Raw genomic sequence first — 21,102 nt, forward strand, 5'->3', positions numbered from 1 at the left:
TTCAGCTGTCTGAAACTCAGTCTAAGAGATTTGAGAAGATGAAGGTCACATAAAAATGGTTTCATAATTCAGTTTATGCTTTAAATGCAGGTGGTCACAGTTTCTTATATACCCTCATGTCTAATTCCCCAAAATACTATCATGTTGTTATTTTTTTGTAAACAATCTCAGACGCTGTCACATGCTACCAGGAGTGAAAATGGCACTAGATTTATCTTGTTAGGGTTTATCTTGTTGCCTCTTCATTGAACTTATTGGGAGGTGAACAGATTGAAATCCATCACTTCTGGTCTTAACTATCAGAGTTTACTCACATACAGGTCCACCCTGTATGGACTATGATGTAATGCGCACCACAACTTTCGGGGCACAGACCTTCAGTAATATTATAACTAAGTTATAACTAGGCAAATATGTATGGTATGTGTTAGCTGGATTAGCAGGAAGAGTTAACCGTTACTATGAGGTGCTCAAAAAGAACGTTTGAACAGACCAACGATCTTTAACTCTGTGCTTTCAACCTTTTTGCATTTAAAACCACAGCAGCTACTTTTCATTGTTTTTGCAGACACTTCTCACCACACTGTGTGCTGGTTTGGCTAATAATAGTACTCATGTTGTGAGAACCTGTTTGCTTTGTGCTCTGTGGTGAAGTGTATCAGTCTGCACTGAAGCAAGATGACACCTATGTAATGCTCCAGCTCTCTGTGGTCACTCTGTGGTTCAAAGCAGAGACACTGAGGAGAGAAAATTGTGCAGTTTCTTTGGTTTATAAACATTTTCATGTACTCTCATCATAATGTTGCATAAAAGAATACAATCAACTGTTTTGCGATTGCTGTATTGCAGTGGTGTGTGGTGACCTTTATAGGAAGCCAAGCAGAGACAACAGCACCCTCCAAATGCACACCCCTCTTCCTCCACTGTTTAACACAAATTGGGCCAGATTAAAATACAGCATATTTCCTCTGTCATATATTTTATATATTTCCTGACAGCTCATGCCTTCAGTGGTGTAGTGGTCAACACATTCAGGTGGCATTTGCATGGTTCCTACTTTGATTCCAGTCAGAGACACAAATCCTCTTTGGGAAAGTGTCAGGAAGTACATCCAGGATAAAACTGGCAAAAACTCTGCTGTGGAGTAAATAAGCAAATAAGAATATTATTTACTCAAGTGAAATTTGGCTCACTTTGACCCATCACTTTTCTTCATTTGAAATTTGAAATAGTCGTATTGACCTACTGAGCAGCATCAAAGCACAACACATTCAGCTTTAACCCCCCAGAACCAGCTCAGTCATCAGTGCAGTGGATTTTAAAACATTTATCCTTTTTATTTGAGCACATTAGTCAGATGTTCATTCGATTCTTAGATTTGATTCATGAGCTTGTTTTAAAGTACAAAAGCAATTCTGCAATGGACAATTGGGCATGAGCGTCATGAACTTCAAATCATATGCATCTGTGTTAAGCTTATTTACTTACTGTTGTTCATGAAGATACACAGTCAGGTTGATTATCAGCTTCTGCTGGTCAAACTTGTCTTCTACAGGTACGACCTCGTACATCTGATATCTGATGTAAAGCAGGTTTTGCGACTATTTTTCAATCATATATCAAGAAATATTTCCCCAACATTTTTATAATGTCTAAAGATCAGTTGAGAACAACACTGGATGACTGTTTTAAGCCATCATTAATATGTGGTTTGTTGTGTTTGTTCTGGAACTGGATCAGCAGCATTTTATTGAGAGCACCAAAAAAAGATTATATAAAATTGATAACAACACCCTTTTATGCTTCCTGTGTTTCTTAATTATTTAGTTTAATGTCTGTTCACTTAATCTGTTGTTTTACTGTTCTTATGTATATATTACTTTATGTTACTTAGTTTCTACAGCATTTTAGCATCAAATCCCATTTTGGTTTAAATGCTAAACACAATGAATGAGGTTTTAAATCAAACAGAAACCGTTGCTGTTACTCTACTATTTAATAAATGGCAGAACATGTCAGTTCACATCAGGAGTTTATGAGAAACAAAGTCACCCCAAAGCTGCTGGACTGCATTCCATTAACACAAAGACACATTTACTGTCAGTACATTTGGGTCACATTGAATTCCTCCTCAGCAAAGTCTGATGTTATGAAACACAAAAGCAAAGATGAGACAAAGTAAATGAATCAATAACTGATCGTCCTGTTTGTGGGAGCAGCATCAAAGTGATGTCTGACCTAATGTTCATAGTCACTGATTTTGATCTTGAATGTGAAAAGGTGCGTGGGTAACATTCATGGAGAAGACCTGCGATTCAAGACAAAAATAAACAAACAAAACTTTAATTTTGTCAAAACAAAATGGTGAAAAAAGATTTTTTTTAATCATTTCTATTTTTGAATATATGATCTTATAAAAAACAACAACAAAACAAATAGAAAAATCCCCTGGTTGAAGATTTGTCACATAATGAACTGAATTATATTTATTCAAATGCTGTGTTGTAAATTATAGCAGAAAATTAGTGAGTGATGAAATCAGCTATAAAATAAGCCTCCCAGAGGGGCTGTTTTTCTGAAGTAAAAACAGGGAGGGGTTCATAACTCTTTGAAAGACTGCAAACTTAAGAATTATGCCCATCATTTACAAACATGTGCATGGAAATGTTAGTAAAATGTTCCTACTCTGCACAAAAAAGTGAATTCACATGAAAAATCCCTGTCAGATTTATGACTTGTGCTGACTGGCCAATTGATCCTACTGCTGTGTATACGTTAGTAATAATCCTAAATCAGCAAGCTTGTGCTAGCCTTTGGAAAGCTGGACACTGTTTGCATACAGTTACAATGATGATGTAAGATGCTGCATTTTCTATATAAAGAAATAAGTTTAGGTGGAGGTGAAGTAGAGAGAAAGGTAACAATGTTGCACCAAAAAGTCCAACTAGATAAACTTAACGGCAGTGTCGGAGTGATAATGGTTACATAAAATACATAAATACATTAAATAACTATCTAAAAGGTAATGCTGAAATGACAGGGGTGCTGAATATCATTTCCCTGCTGAATGTATTTCCCTCTATGGCATGTTGTTGCTCTTGGGCAAGAAACCAAATGTTTGGTGATTACACTGTCCTTTAATTATTATTGTTTTCATTTATTTACTTGTTATGTGACACCAACACCTCAGTGCTTATCAAAATGAGGAGTAGATGAAGGTTTGACCTTTGACCTGTGGGTGGAGCAAACCCTTCAGGTGCTAAATTGGCACATGACACAATGAAAGCTACTGCTGAGACTAATATCATTTTTATGCATCTTCAAATTGAAAGTATATTTTAAAAAATATGAGCTTGTTTAAAAATATCTGAAGAAGTACTTTTAGTCGTTTAAAGTTGTTTTAGTTTGTAATCTGAGCACTCTGTGTGAGTGACTCCATGTTGGTGGCATTTAAGCAAATATCAATCTCTTCAAAAAGCCAATCTGTGTCTCAGAGTGTGAGTGAATGCAGTCATTCAACTTCCCGTGGAGAGGGGAGGGACTGCTCTCTTAAGGTGAGGCGGAAACAAAGGATTAAAAACAAAGCAGGAAGACAAAAACACAGTGAGTGCATTTATTTGTTTTTTTAAAATAATCAGAAAATTAGTTCCTGACTGGAAAACATGACATGAATGTTTCGCAAGTTAGAACAAAAACTGTGAATGTTGTTTTGGTCAGTTTCGATACTCAAGTTTGTGACATCATCCAGAAAGAAGCATGATGGACAACATTAAATCTTTGCTTCATGGTCAGGACATCTTCCTGTCAGCAGTCTTTCTGTGGTTTTTAAGAGAGAACAAGGATCTGTTAATTTTTTTTTTTTTTTTTTTTTTTTTTTTGCCTGTCCCGTTTGGTTCTTTTGCCATCAGAATTATTGTCTAAAGGCGAAGAAAGATGCCCAACGGATTTACTTTACCAAATGGACCATCCCAGCCTTGCCGTAATGGTCCATTTGATTCACCTTTTATTGTTTATTTTATTTTCACTTGCTGAATACAGGACAGACTTGACTGGTGGAAAGAAAGGGGAGAAAGAAAGAGGGAAAGAAAAACAGCTGAGAAGAGGGACGGGGGAGAAGGGCAAAAACCAAAAACCAACAGAATAAGCAGACAAAAAATACATATATCGATCACCTGGATCACCTGTTGAGAAAGAAAAAAAGAAAGCAAGCAGAAGAAAACGAGAGTAATAAACGACATCACAATGATATATGGGAATATAACAGTAAATACTAAATACTAAACATTATTGTGCAGCACGTGAGATCGACAGCGCACAGTGTGCTTTGAGGTAGGAGCCAAAAAGGGTGTAGTTTGTGTGTGTGATCACCCGTGTGTACACCTGTGAGCATGAACGCGCTTGTTTTTAAAAGGTTCCTTCATGTAATGATCTGCTAGAGGGTGTGGGGGGCCACTGCCCCGTCCTCCAGGGCATGAAGCAGGTATGGAGGAGATCAAAACTCCAGACATCCAGAGGCCCCCAGAACACAAGAGACCAAGGAAGACCAACAGAGGGGCAGCCGCGTCACTATCCCAGAAAGAGCTGAGGAGAGTCCCAGATGAGGGGTCACTCAGCAGCCGCGGAGCAGAAGCCGGGGGGGTTGCAGTGACATGCCCGTGAGCTCCGCCGGCAGCCAGCTGTGCCTGAGTGACCGAGCCCCGGGCCGAGAGGCCGAGGGCACCCCATCCCCTAAGTGGCCCGAGCGAGCCCCAGGCTCCAGGCCCCGATAAGCAGCCGCCAAGGAGTGAGCCGGTGGGTACCTGGGCGCCCACCCCCGGACACAAAGAACCACCAACGCACCGATGTCTGAGGGCGTCTGCCACCGGCAGGGGAAGTGGTGGGGGGAGATGGGCCTCCAAACCTTGGAGGGCCTGAGATGTCCCCAGAGAGGTGGCGTCTGATACCCAACCTGACATATAGACACAGACAAACAGGCACACACAGATACAAACATCTATTCCCACCCTCATGCTCTCATATACAATTACTCAACACTCACCCAACGTGGAGACAGACATAGAGAGACACTGTACACACAATCACACTCCCCAAGCGTACTCTAAGCCCCGGGTCTAGGTACCCTTGCCCCTGGAGGGGGAAACTGCGCCCAGACCCAGGTGGTGTTACCCTTTTCCCTGCGGTGGGGAGAAGCAGACCGCCCCGACTCCGCAGCAGCAGGGAGGCCCCACATTCCAGACCCCAGTCGGACGGCCAACTCCTCCTCCTAGCCCCCCCGCTCCAGCAGGCCGCAGAGAACGGGGGTGTAGGAAGACTCCAAATCTCCCTCCACCCGCTCATATGTAGTGTTGATGTATGTGTGTTCTAAGGTGCATTTAAAACCCAGGAGGGCATGGAGCTACCTGCCAGAGCAGCAGGTAAGCGTATAGCCCCTCCTGCTAGCCCTCAATGTCTACGTGTATTTAAAATTGAGAGGTGGGCAACGACGCCAGGGGTGAGGTGTACACCCTGATGGTAATTTGGAATCCGTGTAGCGTGCCCACCCCCAAGATCCTATATGTATGTGTAATGAGAGTGTGAGTAATGTGAATGTCTAAGTTGTGGGATAAAATTGAGGCAGAGGCAGCCAGAAGGGGACAGAGGGGGGGGATGTCTCCTCTGCACCCTGGTGACACACCCCTACCCCAAGGCCCTGCATGTGTGGGTGATTGTGGTGGAGCGGGAAGAGGGAGGCAGCTGGAGATGGGGAGGGAAGGAAGGGAGGGGCAAGTGACCCCTCCCTGGGGCCAGCTCCCCCGCTGACCCCAGTAGGCACCCCCATACTCTGCAACCCGCCAGGGAAAGGGGGGCCCAGGCCCATCCGGACCGGGGCCCAGTGCAGCAACGCCGCCCAGCCCCACAGAGCCCGGGACAGTCCACCCGACCCCACCACAGAGAAAACTGCACCCACCCCATCATCCACTCATCTTCCAGACTACACAAGACAATAGACGCCCAGGCTGAGATCTTCCTCCACCTCTCCTGTATCTCCCCCTCCTGCAGAGAGAGTTCCTGAAGAGAGGAAATCTCCTGCAGGATTTGACAACCTCCCCCACCAGTTGAAGAGCCCCCCAGGTGGTTCGATGCACAGGCGGCACCCCGCGCCAGGACTGGGCCCCCATACTGGGCACAGGATCTGTTAATTTATTAGGTGGCGGGTCGACTAGGTTTATTATGTGTGTGTTTGTATTTAGGTGTCATATGTCTGTTGTATTTCCTGTTCTGCAAGTCCCAGGTTTCTATAAATATGTTTGTCAGGATTTTCAACCTGCACTCACAGTCGCTCTTGTTCTGCCAGACTGCCTAAAGATGAGAAGTTTAGCTGAAGACAGAGCAGTTTCCAGGAATCAGCAGTATGGCCATGAACAGTGACAATTCTCGAGATTTTCCTCCAGTCTTCAGTCATGAACCTGGATCCTCAGGCACAAAGTAAGAGACTGTTTCTGTTTTACTTATACAACACCACTTTTTGCACAATACACAGTCTTTTCCACAACCCACTCTCATTGTTGCACTTTTCTGTTTCACTGTCTTGTGTCTGTATCATTGTGTGACTCATTATCCTTTTTACCAGTGTTTGAATTAGTGAATGCAGATGAATGAAAAATAACTTGGATATGAAACAGAAAAACCTAAACAAAACTGAAAATTTTAACTATAGATTCAAGAGTCATGTTAAAAGGATGACCAAGGTTCCAGTGGCTTTGAGAACATCCAGTGCTTCAGCTTCATGAGTCTTACATAAGGATAAGCTGCTTAATGGCCACCAAGCGGAACATGTAGAAGAACAATCTGGGCTTCATTCTATATTTGCGTTTCCAGACATCAGCAGCTCAAACACAGAGCAGAGTTTCCAGGATCCAGCTCCATGTCCATGAACAGTGCCAAGTCTCGAGATTATCCTCCAGTCTTCAGTCATGAACCTGGACCCTCATTCACAAAGTAAGAGACTGATTCTGTTGTAAATTGAACGAATATGATTTTGTTTTTTGCAGTTTTTAATATTATTTAAGAAGAATTTCAGTCTCTAGATATGCAATAGGAAAAGACCCGAGTTCTTGGAAGCTGTATTCCATTCAGAAACAATGAAATCCCAATCATCTAAATTACCCTTAGTCATCCTAATCAAGCAGCTAAAGGTTTTTCTCGCTCAAACAAGATCTGGGCACCAAATCATATTAAACGATTAGGTATTAAAACCATTACGACTCAAACACCATTTTTCATTCATCATATTTTTTAGATTTTAATTTATTTACTTTCATTATGTCTTTCCTTAAGAGTGAAAGATGATTTACTGTTAGCAAAAGCACATATGGATAAACTCTGTTAAGACTCCATGTAACTTTTATCATAACAGGCTGGAAATGAAGACCTTCTACCCTCTTTCAGATGTAATGAGAGGCAAGCAGAAGGCAATCACTTTCAACCCCACCTCTCTTGACCAATCACAAATGTATTTATTTATGCCGAACAACCTCTGACAAAGCAGCTGGTTTGCTGTCTCTCTGTGGCCATGTCCACACGTACCCGGGTATTTTTGAAAACGGAGATTTTCCGTTTTCGTTTTAAAAAATAATCCCGTCCACACGTAAAGGCAGAAATGAAGGAAAACGCTGCTAGGAACATGCCAAAGCAGCAGGTGGCGCTATATTCCTAACCGTGTAGAAATGTTGGCCAATCAGAAGTCTAGAAGCCTCGGTGGGAAAAAGTAAACAAAGATGGGGCATAGAAGCAGAACCGAGTCGTATATATGAAGGGACAGTAACTGTGTGTGTATATGTAAGCATTTAAACACTGCAGAGAGGACAATTAACAGTAACAGTATTGTAGAAATTCATTTCACCGAAACAACAACGTAGCGCACACTGTGACGTCAAAAAAGGCGCACACCTTTGACACTGCGTTTTCTCCGTTTTTCTCGTCCACACGTAAATGCAAAAACGGAGTTTTAGAAAATATCCACCCTGGCCGGAGTTTTTAGAAATCTCCGTTTTCAGTGACCGAAAACGCCGTTTACGTGTGGACGAAAGGTGCAAACACATAGAAAAATCTGCGTTTTCAAAAATACCCGGGTACGTGTGGACATAGCCTGTATGTGTTTGACCTTTTAATTTTTTTTCATTTTTAAAATAACTGCTCTTTTAACAGTATACTTATCCATGATGATTAGTTAGATGATGCCAACTAAACACCTTTCATGCGTGTAGCTAGACCCTGTGTTAAAATAGCGAGTTAATTAACTACCTTTGTGTGACTTATTATCCCGATTCCCGTTGACAGGATTAGTGAATCCAGATGAAAGGAAAATAACTTTGATATGTAACAGAAAAACCTAAACAAAAAACAAACTCAAAAATTTTAACCAAGGATTCAAAAGTGGCCTAAAAAGGATGACCATGGTGCCAGCTTCCCCTACAGAAAGTACAGTGGTTTTGAGAACATCCAGTGCTTCAGCCTCATGAGTCTGACACTGACAGAGCACCAGCTTAATGGCCAACAACAGGAACGTAGAAGTAGAAGAAGAATGTGTGTTTCATTCTGTGTCTGTGCTTCCAGACATCAGCGGCACAAACACAGAGCAGAGTTTCCAGACATCAGCAGTATGTCCATGAACAGTGACAAGTCTCGAGATTATCCTCCAGTCTTCAGTCATGAACCTGAACCCTCAGGCACAAAGTAAGAGATTCCTTCTGTTGCAAACTGAACTGAAGATGATTTTGGTTTTTGAGTCTTGGATATTAATTCAAAAGGGTTTGTTGGGGTGGGGTCACTGGATTGTTCTTAACCAGCGGCAGATTTTATTTAAAATTAAAGATCAAGGTATGAAATGACTGCTTTTGAAGGAATTCATTCTCTGGAAAGTCTCATATATGAGCAACAATTGTGTGTTTCTTTCAGTTTGTATGATTTATTTAACATATTTATATTGTTTATCCATTAAGTTTTGTAGTTTTATCTTTAACCTCCTAGGACCTGGCATCCACATGTGGACATCACATTTTCGGTTATTTAGATTCTTTGTTTTTACATTCAGTGGGTCCCAATCAGCACAAATATCACAGAGAAATTAAAAATACAAGACTGCCAATTCCTAGGTTACAATTATTTAAGGATAAAAATTATTTTAGGATAATATAATATTATCTTGTTCACAAATGTTAGAACTGGTGAATCAATAAAGGAAAATTGCCTCAGGTATACAACAGAAAAACCAGGAACACACACAATAACAACATCTGTGCTTTATACTATGTTTGTGCTTCCAGACGTCAGCAGCACAAACACAGAGCAGAGTTTCCAGGATCCAGCTCTGTGTCCATGAAGTCCAGAGATTATCCTCCAGTCTTCAGTCATGAACCTGGACCCTCAGTCACACAGTAGGAGGCTGATTCTGTTGTAAAGCGAGCTGATGATGATTTTCTTTCTTGCAGGCTTTGATATTGTTTCAAAGGGGTTTGTCGGAGTGGAGTCACTAAATTAAACTTAACCAAATCCAGAGTAGGTTATTTTTTACAAATCAAAATGTATCAAATGACTGCTATTGGAAGTATAAAGTCTGTGGAGAGAAAAAGGCACCATTCTTCAAAGCTCTGGGTAAATTCTGTCTTTCAAAAACAAGGAATTATTTAGGTGAACTTTTTTAAGATGCCATCTTTTTTCTAGTCTTTTTGAGAAAGGCTTTTGATAATCTTTTTTGTTTTTGTTTTGTCTTTTTGTTTTTCCCCAAGCAAGCTCTTTTAAAAAGTGATTTAAAAGGATGAACCTCGGCCATAAACATAAAGTAATAGACTGTTTGTCCAGAACTGAGCTGATGGTCAGTTGTCAGCAGGAAGAACTGTTTTTATGAAGTCTAACTATCTTTGCCTATTCCAAGTAAATGTTTCTGGGTCATTCACAATTTATTAGCACTGACATGTCCTATTTCATTACAGAATAATATATAATTTACCTTGCAGATTGGAGTGTTTCTGTCTTTGAAACAAAGTTTCCAGAAAATATGTAAACTTGGGTATATTCTGAATTTACTTTGGTATTCACAGAGATATGCCACTGGTTGGGGAGCCACTGTCCTGCTGTCCTTTGTGTCAGAATGTCTTGAAGGATTCATCAAGAAAGCCCTCCTGTCCCCAATGTGGGGAAAGATCCAGAACCAGACCTGGTCTGCAGACAGCCAGTAAGAGCAGCTGTGGAAAAGGAAAGACTTAACACATTTCTGCTGATGGACTGATTTTTTGAAAAACTGGACTTCTTATTATGCTATTGATATTAGTCTTTTTGCTCTCTAGTTTCATGGGTTTTTGTTTTACCTGTCTGTCAACAGATGCTCATCTGCAGAAAATTTCAGATGCACTAAAATTCAGTCTGAGAACAAGATATGAACATGTGACTGAGGGAACTAATAAAACAGGATGTGGAGCCCTCCTCAGAATGATCTACACTGAGCTCTACATCACTGAGGGACAGAATAAAGAATTTCGCTTCCAACATGAGGTGAGGCAGGTGGAGAGCGCTTCTAAGAAGATCCATCGTGAAACACCAATTGGCTGTCAGGACATCTTTAAAGCCTTACCTGACCAACAGAGACCAATCAGAGTGGTTCTGACATATGGTGTTGCTGGCATCGGAAAAACCTTCTCAGTGCAGAAGTTCACTCTGGACTGGGCAGAGGGCTTAGAAAACCAACACATCAGTGCGGTGGTTCTGCTTTCATTCAGGGAGCTGAACTTGGTCAGAGATGAGCAGTACAGTCTCCTGGAGCTGATCCATGTTTTCCATCCAACATTACAGAGCGTCACAGCAGAGCAGCTCACTGTGTGTAATCTTTTGTTCATCTTTGATGGCCTGGATGAAAGCAGACTTTTGTTGGATTTCACCAACAGGAAGCTTGTGTCTGATGTCACACAGAAGTCAACCATCAGTGAGCTCCTGACAAATCTCATCGAGGGGAATCTGCTTCCCTCTGCTCTCATCTGGATAACTTCCCGACCTGCAGCAGCCAATCAGATTCCTCCCACATGTGTTGACAGGGTGACAGAAGTGCGAGGCTTCACTGACGCTCAGAAGGAGGAGTACTTCAGGAGGAGATTCAGAAACGAAGCATTCTCCAGCAGAATCATCTCCCACATGAAGACATCCAGGAGCCTCCACATCATGTGTAGTATCCCAGTCTTCTGCTGGATCACTGCTACAGTTCTGGAGCACATGTTGACTACAGAGCAGAGAGGAGAGCTGCCCAAGACCCTGACTGACATGTACTCACACTTCCTGCTGGTTCAGATAAAGAAGAAAAAGCACAAATACTCTGAGGGGCATGGGACAAGTCTTCAGAAGCTTACCAATGCTGACAGGGAAGTTCTTCTGAAGTTGGGGAGGCTAGCATTTGAACATCTGGAGAAAGAAAACATCATTTTCTACCAAGAAGACTTGGAGCAGTGTGGTCTGGATGTCACAGAGGCCTTGGTGCACTCAGGAGTTTGTACAGAGATCTTCAGAGAAGAATCTGTGATCTTCCAGAAACCAGTTTACTGCTTTGTTCATCTGAGCATTCAAGAGTTTCTGGCTGCAGTCTACATGTTCCACTGTTACACCAACAGGAAGACAGAGGTGCTGAAGAACTTCCTTAATAAAGACATCTCATCTCTGGAAGATCTTTTGAGCAATGCCATGGAGAAATCTTTCCTAAGTGACAGCGGCTACCTGGAACTGTTTGTTCGTTTCCTTCATGGCCTCTCTCTGAAGTCCAACCAAAAACTCTTAGGTGGTCTGCTGGGTCAGACAAAGAGCAGTCCAGAAATCATCCAGAGAGTCATCAACAACCTGAAGGAGATTAAAACTTATGATAAGTGTCCAGACAGAAGCCTAAACATCTTCCACTGTCTGATGGAGATGAATGACCTTTCGGTACATCAGGAGATCCAAGAGTTCCTACAGTCAGAGAACAAATCAGTGAAGAAACTCTCTGGAATTCAGTGCTCAGCTCTGGCATATATGCTGCAGATGTCAGAGGAGGTCTTGGATGTGTTGGATCTGATGAAATACAACACATCACAGGAGGGACGACACAGACTGGTTGCAGCTGTGAGGAACTGCAGAAAGGCTCGGTGAGTCCAGATGTGATTAATAATATAAATAAGAGTAGATTTACAGTATAGTTCTTTAAATGATTCTTACTATAACATTCTCATGATTCTTTTTACACTGTTCCTGTTATTTATTAGAAACATTAAATGTCGGTTTAAGAGTGTCACAAATCTTTTAAAGCTACTTAAATGCCATAAAAAGTATTTTTTACTAAATCATTTTCTAGGTAGTTAATTTTTTGCATGTCTATAGCTTCAGTTGAAGCAGCCATTGGGGCCACATGTGAAAAGGATGGGATAACACTGAATGTTGTCATAGTGATTTGGTTTCAGCAGTACAAATGAAATCAGTGAAGTGTTTAAGTACAGTCAGTGACAACTATTGTTGCGGAAACACTGGTTGGTAGTCAGGCTGTACACGTGTCCTTGTGCAGTTGAAAATATTCCACCAAGTCCGCTTGTAGTTGAACACACACATGCAAACATTTATTTTCACAGTCTTGAGATCACAGTAGCCTATCTGAATGTTCTGCACACTGAAAACTGTTTGACTCCACAGCTAGTTAAAGCCCCGTTACTCCACAGTGCCGATTGCGACCGCTCCCCCTGTGCACATTACGACGTATTAAAGGATCAGTACGTAAAAACTAAATAAGGAAAGAAAATACAACTTAAGTATAAACATTACACTAAACAAAATTGTAAAAAAAACTGAAATTCCCCATTATCTTACACTTCATCCTCATCCAAAATAATTCAAATCAATTTATTAACAAATATACACTCTGTGTAATCTGAATAAAGTCAGAGATATATAGACCTTTTATCTTATGCAACAACAATAACTATTTAATAAATCTTTGCAACATCACTATGAGCAGCCATAAACCACTGATCATGTGCGAAAGACACTAACACGTAAGAGTCGACGAATGCGTCTGCACATCCAAATCACATGACAGATGGAAGACAACGTAGCAGCATGATGCAGCCTTGCCGAGTCTCCATTCAAATTGTGCCAAAAGTGCAATCTTCAAACTATTTACCAGGTTTTAGGTTGTGAAGTAAAACAAGACTTATGATAAATAATTTATGCCATGCTCATTCCTGAATGCTGTCCCTCTTTTCTCTCCTTGGCTTGCATATTAAATCTAAAGAAAGATTAAAAATTGGTGGGTCTGACAGAGACTGAGAAGAAATAATGTTTCATGTCAAACATTCAGATCAATTGAAACACTGATGTGAAGACAAAGTGTCCAGTTGTTTTTCATTAAGTGTATGAAGTAAATATAATGTGTCTTCTTCATAATAACATATTTTCTAACACATATGTCAACACAGACTTCATGATGTTTGGCTCTCAGAGAATCACTGTAAAACTGTGACCTCAGCTCTGATATCCAACAACTCCAATCTGAGAGAGCTGCAGCTGAGTTCAGTCAAGCTGCAGGATCCAGCAGAGGCACTGTTTGCTAGTCTGGGGCATCCAAACTGTAGACTGGAGACACTCAGGTCAGTTAACTGAATCTGTTGTTATTTCTGAAGGTCTTTTGAACTATGAAGTGATGTCCTTATAACCCAACAGCAGTGCTGTTAGACAGATGATGCAGAGGCACTGATCCAACTTTTTTTTAAATGTATTTTATGGTTTCAATAGTATACCTTAACTTTATTTATCCAGGACCTCGATTTTAGCGTGTGATTCTGGGAACTGTATATATGAACACGATATATTTTAATTGATTCCTTCAAATCCAACACGTATAATATTGGGAAATCCTACACACAATTACAGGAATCTAAAAATCTTCAGCCCAGTATTGTACCAGTAACCATGAGACCTGGAAATATTAGGGGGATAATGTGGGTGGGACAAACACCAGAGTTTAGAGCAGCCGACTAATAACATGCAGGCTGCTGGTTTCAGATCCTGTTCACATGCTGACATTTTAAAGATAAAAATAAACAAGTGGAATAAACTGATTCTAAAAGCATTATTTAGTTCTAATCCCTGTGTACCAGTTGTATGGTGGGTTCTGCAGGCTTAAGAAGAGCTGTCAATGTCTGCATTTTTATTGTTTAATTAAGATACAAAGACAGACTGTGTCCAAAACTTTGGGACAAAATCTTTTTCTGTCAAAATAAATAAATGCTTTGACAACTGAAGTAAAATCATCATGTAAGTAAAGTTTATATTTGCTAAAAATAAATGTTACAATCTCTAGCTTACACGTAAACACACACGTGCTAAACTTTTGTTTGAGGTTTTGGACAGAGCCCAAATAGGTTCTTAATGGTTGGTTTCGTAAGACACCACCTCTGTTTAATGATGGTCATCCACAGAGGACATAAATGGCTTCTTTCACTCCTCTCTCAAACCATCTGTCTTCTCTGTCCAAAATGTGACAACTGGTGTCCTTGAAAGTCAGAGTGTGAGTGAGAGTGACCTTTGTCCTTTAGATGCAGCTGTATTTGTCCTTTTGGTGTGGCTCTTCTAGTTTGTGCCATGCGTTTTGAGAGTGGTGCTTTCATTTCCCTCATTTAGAGGTCTGAGCAATCACACAGAATTTCACAGTGCATACTATGTTGTTTAAATTGTGCTTGGGAGTTTTGACTTTGGGATGATCCAGTTTTTGTTTGAGGGTGTTACTATCATGGTCTGTGGGCAGACTGTATGGAGTATAAGTGGAGGACCAAAATGCAGGAGAACAGAATTTGAACGTGAATAAAAAGCCTTTATTAAGCTGAAACATGAGAAACAAAGATACAAGGCAAGATACCCGTGGGGCGAAACTAAACTAAACATAAACTGGGCAAAACTAAATATCTGACTAAGCAGTGACGAGACTGTGAAACAACTAAGAACCCTGTCATGGTTCTGGGTGACCCAGTGTTTTTGTGATTCATTTTATTTTGATCACCCCCTGTGTGTATTTAGTCTGTGTCTTTCTGTTCAGTCAGTGTCAGGTCATCTGTTGTACCATGTCATGTGATTGTGTGTCACGATGGTGTTCAGGGCATGTTCAAATCTTGAGTTTATACCTTCACAGTTTCTCTCATGCTCTTGCTCACCATCGTGTTCAGGTCTGTATCAGTGTCCTCATAGTTTTGTCATAGTAAAATCATAGCAGTCATAGTTTAGTCTCGCCCAGTTCAGGCTTAGTTTTAGTTCTCGCCACCTGTTGCTTTTGCCTTGTTGTATGTACCAGTATTCTACACAATACGGGCTCTCTTGTATTTCACCACAGTTTTGTCTTCCTCCGTGTCCTGCTCTTGGGTCTGCTTCAAAATTACACTGGCGTACCCCACAGTGATAAATGCTATGATAACTATGAGGCTATGATGATAACTGTGTAACTATGAGAGCTGTGACGAGAGGTACCAAAACTAGGTGAGAAGAACAGACATCCTGACAAAGACTGAATGACAACTGTCAGAGTTTTACCCCTGATACTGCTGGATAAACAGAAACTCAACTAAACCCTGAACTTTAAGAATAGCACACAAATGGAACAGAATATAAACATAAGAAACCAATACAGATTACCAAATGTGTGTGTGTGTGTGTGTGTGTGTGTGTGTGTGTGTGTGTGTGTGTGTGTGTTTTTGTTTTGTTTTTTTGCATGTTTGCACTCAACAGTATTCTGTACAGTTTGCAATAGTCTATACCTCAATTAACTGTTTACTTGGTTTCTCATAAGATAAAGGTAATTTTGTAAAATAACACTTTGTTATTCACATGATTGTTATTCAGCTTTGAGAACAGCACTTTGTCAGAGAACAACTGTGCTGCTCTGCTCAGTGCTCTGAAGTCCAACCCTCCATATCTGAAACATCTGGATCTAATAGGATGCAACCTGGAGGGCTCAGGGATGAAACAGCTGTATGATTATCTGGAGAGTCCACACTGTAAACTACAGTTTAAAAGGTCAGTTCACTTGACTTAGATTATGAAGGAAAAACATTTCGTTGGTTTCTGTTTATTAGTGTGTCTGCAGAACAAACGATCACACATACAAAGAGAATAAGGATGTGTAGCAGGCTGACTATGTGATGATCCACAGTAACAACAGAACAAAGTTACTCCTCATTTTAGAGAAAAAAGCTTTAAATATGCAGTTTACATGGTAACATTGAACTGCACATTTAAAGGTCTTGTGTCCTAACACTTAATGAATTGTTAGTTTCACATGTCCCCAGAATCTATATTTCAGGCTTCTGTTCAAAACAACATACAGATCATTTTTTAACAATATCTGCAAACCTCTAGTTAGGAACGATTTAAGTCAAACTGGAATGGGCTCTACATCCACCTCTTTCTGTGGAAAACAGTCAACAGGAGCAGAGCAGCTTGTTAAGTACAGTGTGTATAGCTTTTTGATAGAGACCTGGATTTGACACTGCATGCTTCTAACTGCAAATGCAACAAATATAAATACATATTTTATAGCCATTATGTTTTCAGAAACAGAAATTTCATTCTTGAAAACAGATGAACTGTGAATGTGGCTGTATCAAACCTAAATATGACAGGAAATGTTACTTCTCTCCCATTCACAATAGTAAGCTGCTCACTTTTTACTAGACCCACATCTTCCACAGGTTACACCAAGAGACACTGACTGATCAGTAACAGCAGCCAAAAATGAGTTCATTACAAATACAAATCCTGGATGGACTTATAGTCAGTTTTAATCTTGTTTGCTTAGTATGACTTTTTTTGTGTGTCTTTTCTCACTTTGTTAACAAGAAGATGTAACAATTAACGTTTTCCTGTTCTTGGTCCTGTCTCATTGTGTTCCTGCAGAGTGACTTCAGTTTAGATGCTGCACTGTGGTGAGTATTATTCAGATATCTTAGTGGGATTAATTTCTGTATTTCAATGTCAATTCCAAGATTATTTCCTACACTCTAAAACATTCAGCTCACCCAGCTAAAGGACATTTTGTCTTCAGTTTTGATTTGTTTCTGAGAAGAATTTTGTGATACAGGTTTCATTGCACTCGTTTCACACCCAAGGACCAACTGAGTTTCATACACCTAGATACTCTCCTGAGTTGAAGGATACTTTTGTAACAAATGCATTTTGTTCATCCTTATATTTTATCGAAGAAACATCTAAATCATTGAAGGATACTTTTCAGGTACAATAGCTGCCATCTAGCTAGTCTTCGAACTAAAAAGCAGATTTTCCATATGCAGGTCCTTGTTTATGATTTTACAATGAGACATTTTTATAATTTCACTGCTGTAATTTCACTGTTGAATATTGTCTTGCTTGGGGTGATGCATTACTGATACAGCAGTGTTTTTTTTCAGTGTTGTGTGTATTATGTGTAATGTTACACTTCAGAGAAGGGTTTGTCACCACATACTGGATTAAATGGGATTCCAGTTTTGCAATTTCGCAGTATATGGAAAATACATATATTTGTTTAAAAAGTACAGTCCATCTGGAACGTATTCAGAACACTTAACTGGTTCGGCATTATATCATGTTACAGTCTTATTCAAAGATGAATTGAATTCATTTTCATTTCTACACACAATGCACTATCGTGACAAAGTGAAAAAAATGTTTGCAATTGTTTCAAAAGTAACATTTTTTTAAATATGTATACAAACTGGATTCCTAAAAAGTTGGGACACTAAACAAATTGTGCATAAAAACTGAATGCAATGATGTGGAGATGGCAAATGTCAATATTTTATTCAGAATAGAACATAAATCACGGAACAAAAGTTGAAACTGAGAAAATTTATCATCTTAAGGGAAAAATATGGTGATTCAAAATGTCATGGTGTCAACAAATCCCCCAAAATTTGGGACAAGGCCATTTTCACCACTTTGTGGCATCTCCCCTTCTTACAACACTCAACAGACGTCTGGGGACCGAGGAGACCAGTTTCTCAAGTTTAGCAATAGGAATGCTCTCCCATTCGTGTCTAATACAGGCCTCTAACTGTTCAATCGTCTTGGGCCTTCTTTGTCGCACCTTCCTCTTTATGATGCGCCAAATGTTCTCTATAGGGGAAAGATCTGGACTGCAGATTGGCCATTTCAGTACCCGGATCCTTCTCCTACGCAGCCATGATGTTGTGATTGATGCAGAATGTGGTCTGGCATTATCTTGTTGAAAAATGCAGGGTCTTCCCTGAAAGAGATGACGTCTGGATGGGAGCATATGTTGTTCTAGAACCTGAATATATTTTTCTGCATTGATGGTGCCTTTCCAGACATGCAAGCTGCCCATGCCACACGCACTCATGCAACCCCATACCATCAGAGACGCAGGCGTCTGAACTGAGCGTTGATAACAACTTGGGTTGTCCTTGTCCTCTTTGGTCTGGATGACATGGCGTCCCACATTTCCAAAAAGAACTTCGAATCGTGACTCGTCTGACCACAGAACAGTCTTCCATTTTGCCACACTCCATTTTAAATGATCCCTGGCCCAGTGAAAACGCCTGAGCTTGTGGATCTTGCTTAGAAATGGCTTCTTCTTTGCACTGTAGAGTTTCAGCTGGCAACGGCGGATGGCACGGTGGATTGTGTTCATGGACAATGGTTTCTGGAAGTATTCCTGAGCCCATTCTGTGATTTCCTTTACAGTAGCATTCCTGTTTGTGGTGCAGTGTCGTTTAAGGGCCCGGAGATCACGGGCTTCCAGTATGGGTTTACACCCTTGACCCTTACGCACAGAGATTGTTCCAGATTCTCTGACTCTTCGGATGATGTTATGCACAGTTGATGATGATAACTGCAAAGTCTTTGCAATTTTTCGCTGGGTAACACCTTTCTGATATTGCTCCACTATCTTTCTGCGCAACATTGTGGGAATTGTTGATCCTCTACCCATCTTGGCTTCTGAGAGACACTGCCACTCTGAGAAGCTCTTTTTATACCCAATCATGTTGCCAATTAACCTATTTAGTGTTAATTGGTCTTCCAGCTCGTCGTTATGCTCAAATTTACTTTTTCCAGCCTCTTATTGCTACTTGTCCCAACTTTTTTGGGATTTGTTGACACCGTGAAATTTTGAATCAACATATTTTTCCTTTAAAATGATACATTTTCTCGGATTAAACTTTTGATCTGTCACCTACGTTCTATTCTGAATGGAATATTGACATTTGCCATCTTCACATCATTGCATTCAGTTTTTATTCACAATTTGTTTAGTGTCCCAACTTTTTTGGAAACCGGTTTGTATATAATAAAATATATTAATAGCCAAAGAGTTCAGTCTTTGTTTCACCAATTCAGTGAATTTTGTTTCTAATGGTCCACAAGTCCTTCAGTCTTTTGTCAAACTGTAAACAGGCTAGCATATCTTTTACTGAGGAGGGGGTCCCATCTGACCACTCTATGATACAGACCTTGTTGGTGGAGAGCTTCAGAAATGGTTCCAATTCTGTCTATTAACTCTATATGCAATTCCTTGGACTTCAAGGCTTGGTTTGTTTTCTGGCATGCACTATCAAGTATGGGACCTAATCAAATCACAATAAATCATAATACCTCATCACTCATAAATCATGTCCAGTAAAATATATTTTCCACAGGTGGATTCTTATCAAGTTGTGTGAAGATCTGACAGATGATCAATAAAACAGGAAGCAGCTAGATCAATTTTGAGTGTCACAGAAAGGGCTGCACATAGTGTTATTAATGTTTTAGATGTTTTTGGATAAAATATAAGGATGAACAAAATGCATTTGTTACAAAAGTCAGTCTGTAGACCAACAGATATACATATAATTTGAGAATAGCAAGATAAATACATGTACATGCACAGCAAATCTATCAAAGGTCTGTGTATCATCTCCTTAACCTGCATTTTATGGTTATCTCTGTGTTGCAGCGCCACTCTGTGGAATGATGATCAACTTCAGTTAACGCCTATCTTAGAGGTGGATGTTTGACTGCAACAGACAATTAAATATTAAATAAAACATATTTATGTGCTTAAACTCAGAGAAAACCATGGCAACTATGTTAATCTCTAAATCGAGAAGTTTTCACAGCGGAACACAAGAGGAACACCGTCTGGACATCACAGGATCTTTTTCTCCTCATTTTAATAAATTGAGCCGTTTGCTTTTTCTTCCCTAAAACATATCACAAAAAGGTTAATTCGCAAAAATCTAAATTGGCTGTATGTAGGCAGCAAGACATGAAAAATATATAGGTCCCACCAGACAAGCTAGTTTACAATTATTTTAATTAAAAAAAAAAAAATCATGTCTATGCACATGCCCAAAGCTTAACAATTATACAGAACGGGTGAACAGAACATGAGACGGACTAATGACGGACTAAGATAAGATAAAGAAGAACTTTATTGTCATTGTAGTTATACAACAAAATTTGTTGTATATAAAACCCTAATCCTAACCCATGAAATAAGAAGCAGCATAGTAACCTAATAACCACAGTAAAAGTATAAAATATAAAGTAAAAAGAAGGCACTTAGCACAGTAAATAACAAAGAAAATATAACAGTATTTACAATGCAGTAGTTGAGTGCAAACATGAATGTCCCATAAAGAGTCTAAGACAATAGGTATAACGGTATTTACAATGCGATAATTTAGTGCAAACATTACTGTCCAGTGAATGACTTTGTACATTACATACACATGCACATGGCAGAAAGATAACATTAATGACAAGAAAATAAAGCTGTGGAAACTGACGACTTAAATTCACTGATGAGGATGATAATGAGAGACCAGTGAGTACACAGCTGAACATAATCTGGCTAATGACATATATAGAGGAACTAAAACATAATGCACAGAGACAGAAAGTTGGCACAGTGAAACACGAGCATGTAGAAAATAAACTCAACATAAACAAACTGAAGTCACTGGGTCAGCTTCCCTTTCTATTTAAAATTTTGGAAAATATTGTATTTGTTCAGCTGCAATCTTTTGTTAATGGACACAATGTTCTTAAGAGATTTCAGTCTGGTTTTAA

At 39.9% G+C, this 21,102-nt stretch overlaps 1 protein-coding gene across 3 annotated transcripts; it reads left to right on the forward strand.

The window, feature by feature from the left end:
* The first annotated feature begins 6,304 nt into the window (after positions 1–6,304).
* Positions 6,305–20,040, forward strand: LOC102075769 (NLR family CARD domain-containing protein 3). Of its 3 annotated transcripts, XM_025903413.1 has the most exons (10): positions 6,305–6,465; positions 6,859–6,978; positions 8,596–8,715; positions 9,306–9,416; positions 10,080–10,213; positions 10,361–12,140; positions 13,461–13,631; positions 15,874–16,047; positions 16,927–16,955; positions 19,985–20,040. In XM_025903413.1, the coding sequence occupies exons 1-9, from the start codon at positions 6,392–6,394 to the stop codon at positions 16,940–16,942; spliced, it is 2,700 nt and encodes an 899-aa protein (XP_025759198.1). In that variant the 5' UTR covers positions 6,305–6,391; the 3' UTR covers positions 16,943–16,955; positions 19,985–20,040. The 3 variants fall into 3 exon arrangements, with proteins under 3 accessions (XP_025759198.1, XP_019212630.2, XP_025759194.1); XM_019357085.2 differs by lacking the exon at positions 19,985–20,040 and having other exon boundaries at positions 16,927–17,016; XM_025903409.1 differs by lacking the exons at positions 16,927–16,955; positions 19,985–20,040 and having other exon boundaries at positions 15,874–16,433.
* Positions 20,041–21,102: the final 1,062 nt, after the last annotated feature.

This window comes from Oreochromis niloticus, linkage group LG3 (genome assembly GCF_001858045.2).
Source record: "Oreochromis niloticus isolate F11D_XX linkage group LG3, O_niloticus_UMD_NMBU, whole genome shotgun sequence".
NCBI classification, from domain to species: Eukaryota; Metazoa; Chordata; class Actinopteri; order Cichliformes; family Cichlidae; genus Oreochromis; species Oreochromis niloticus.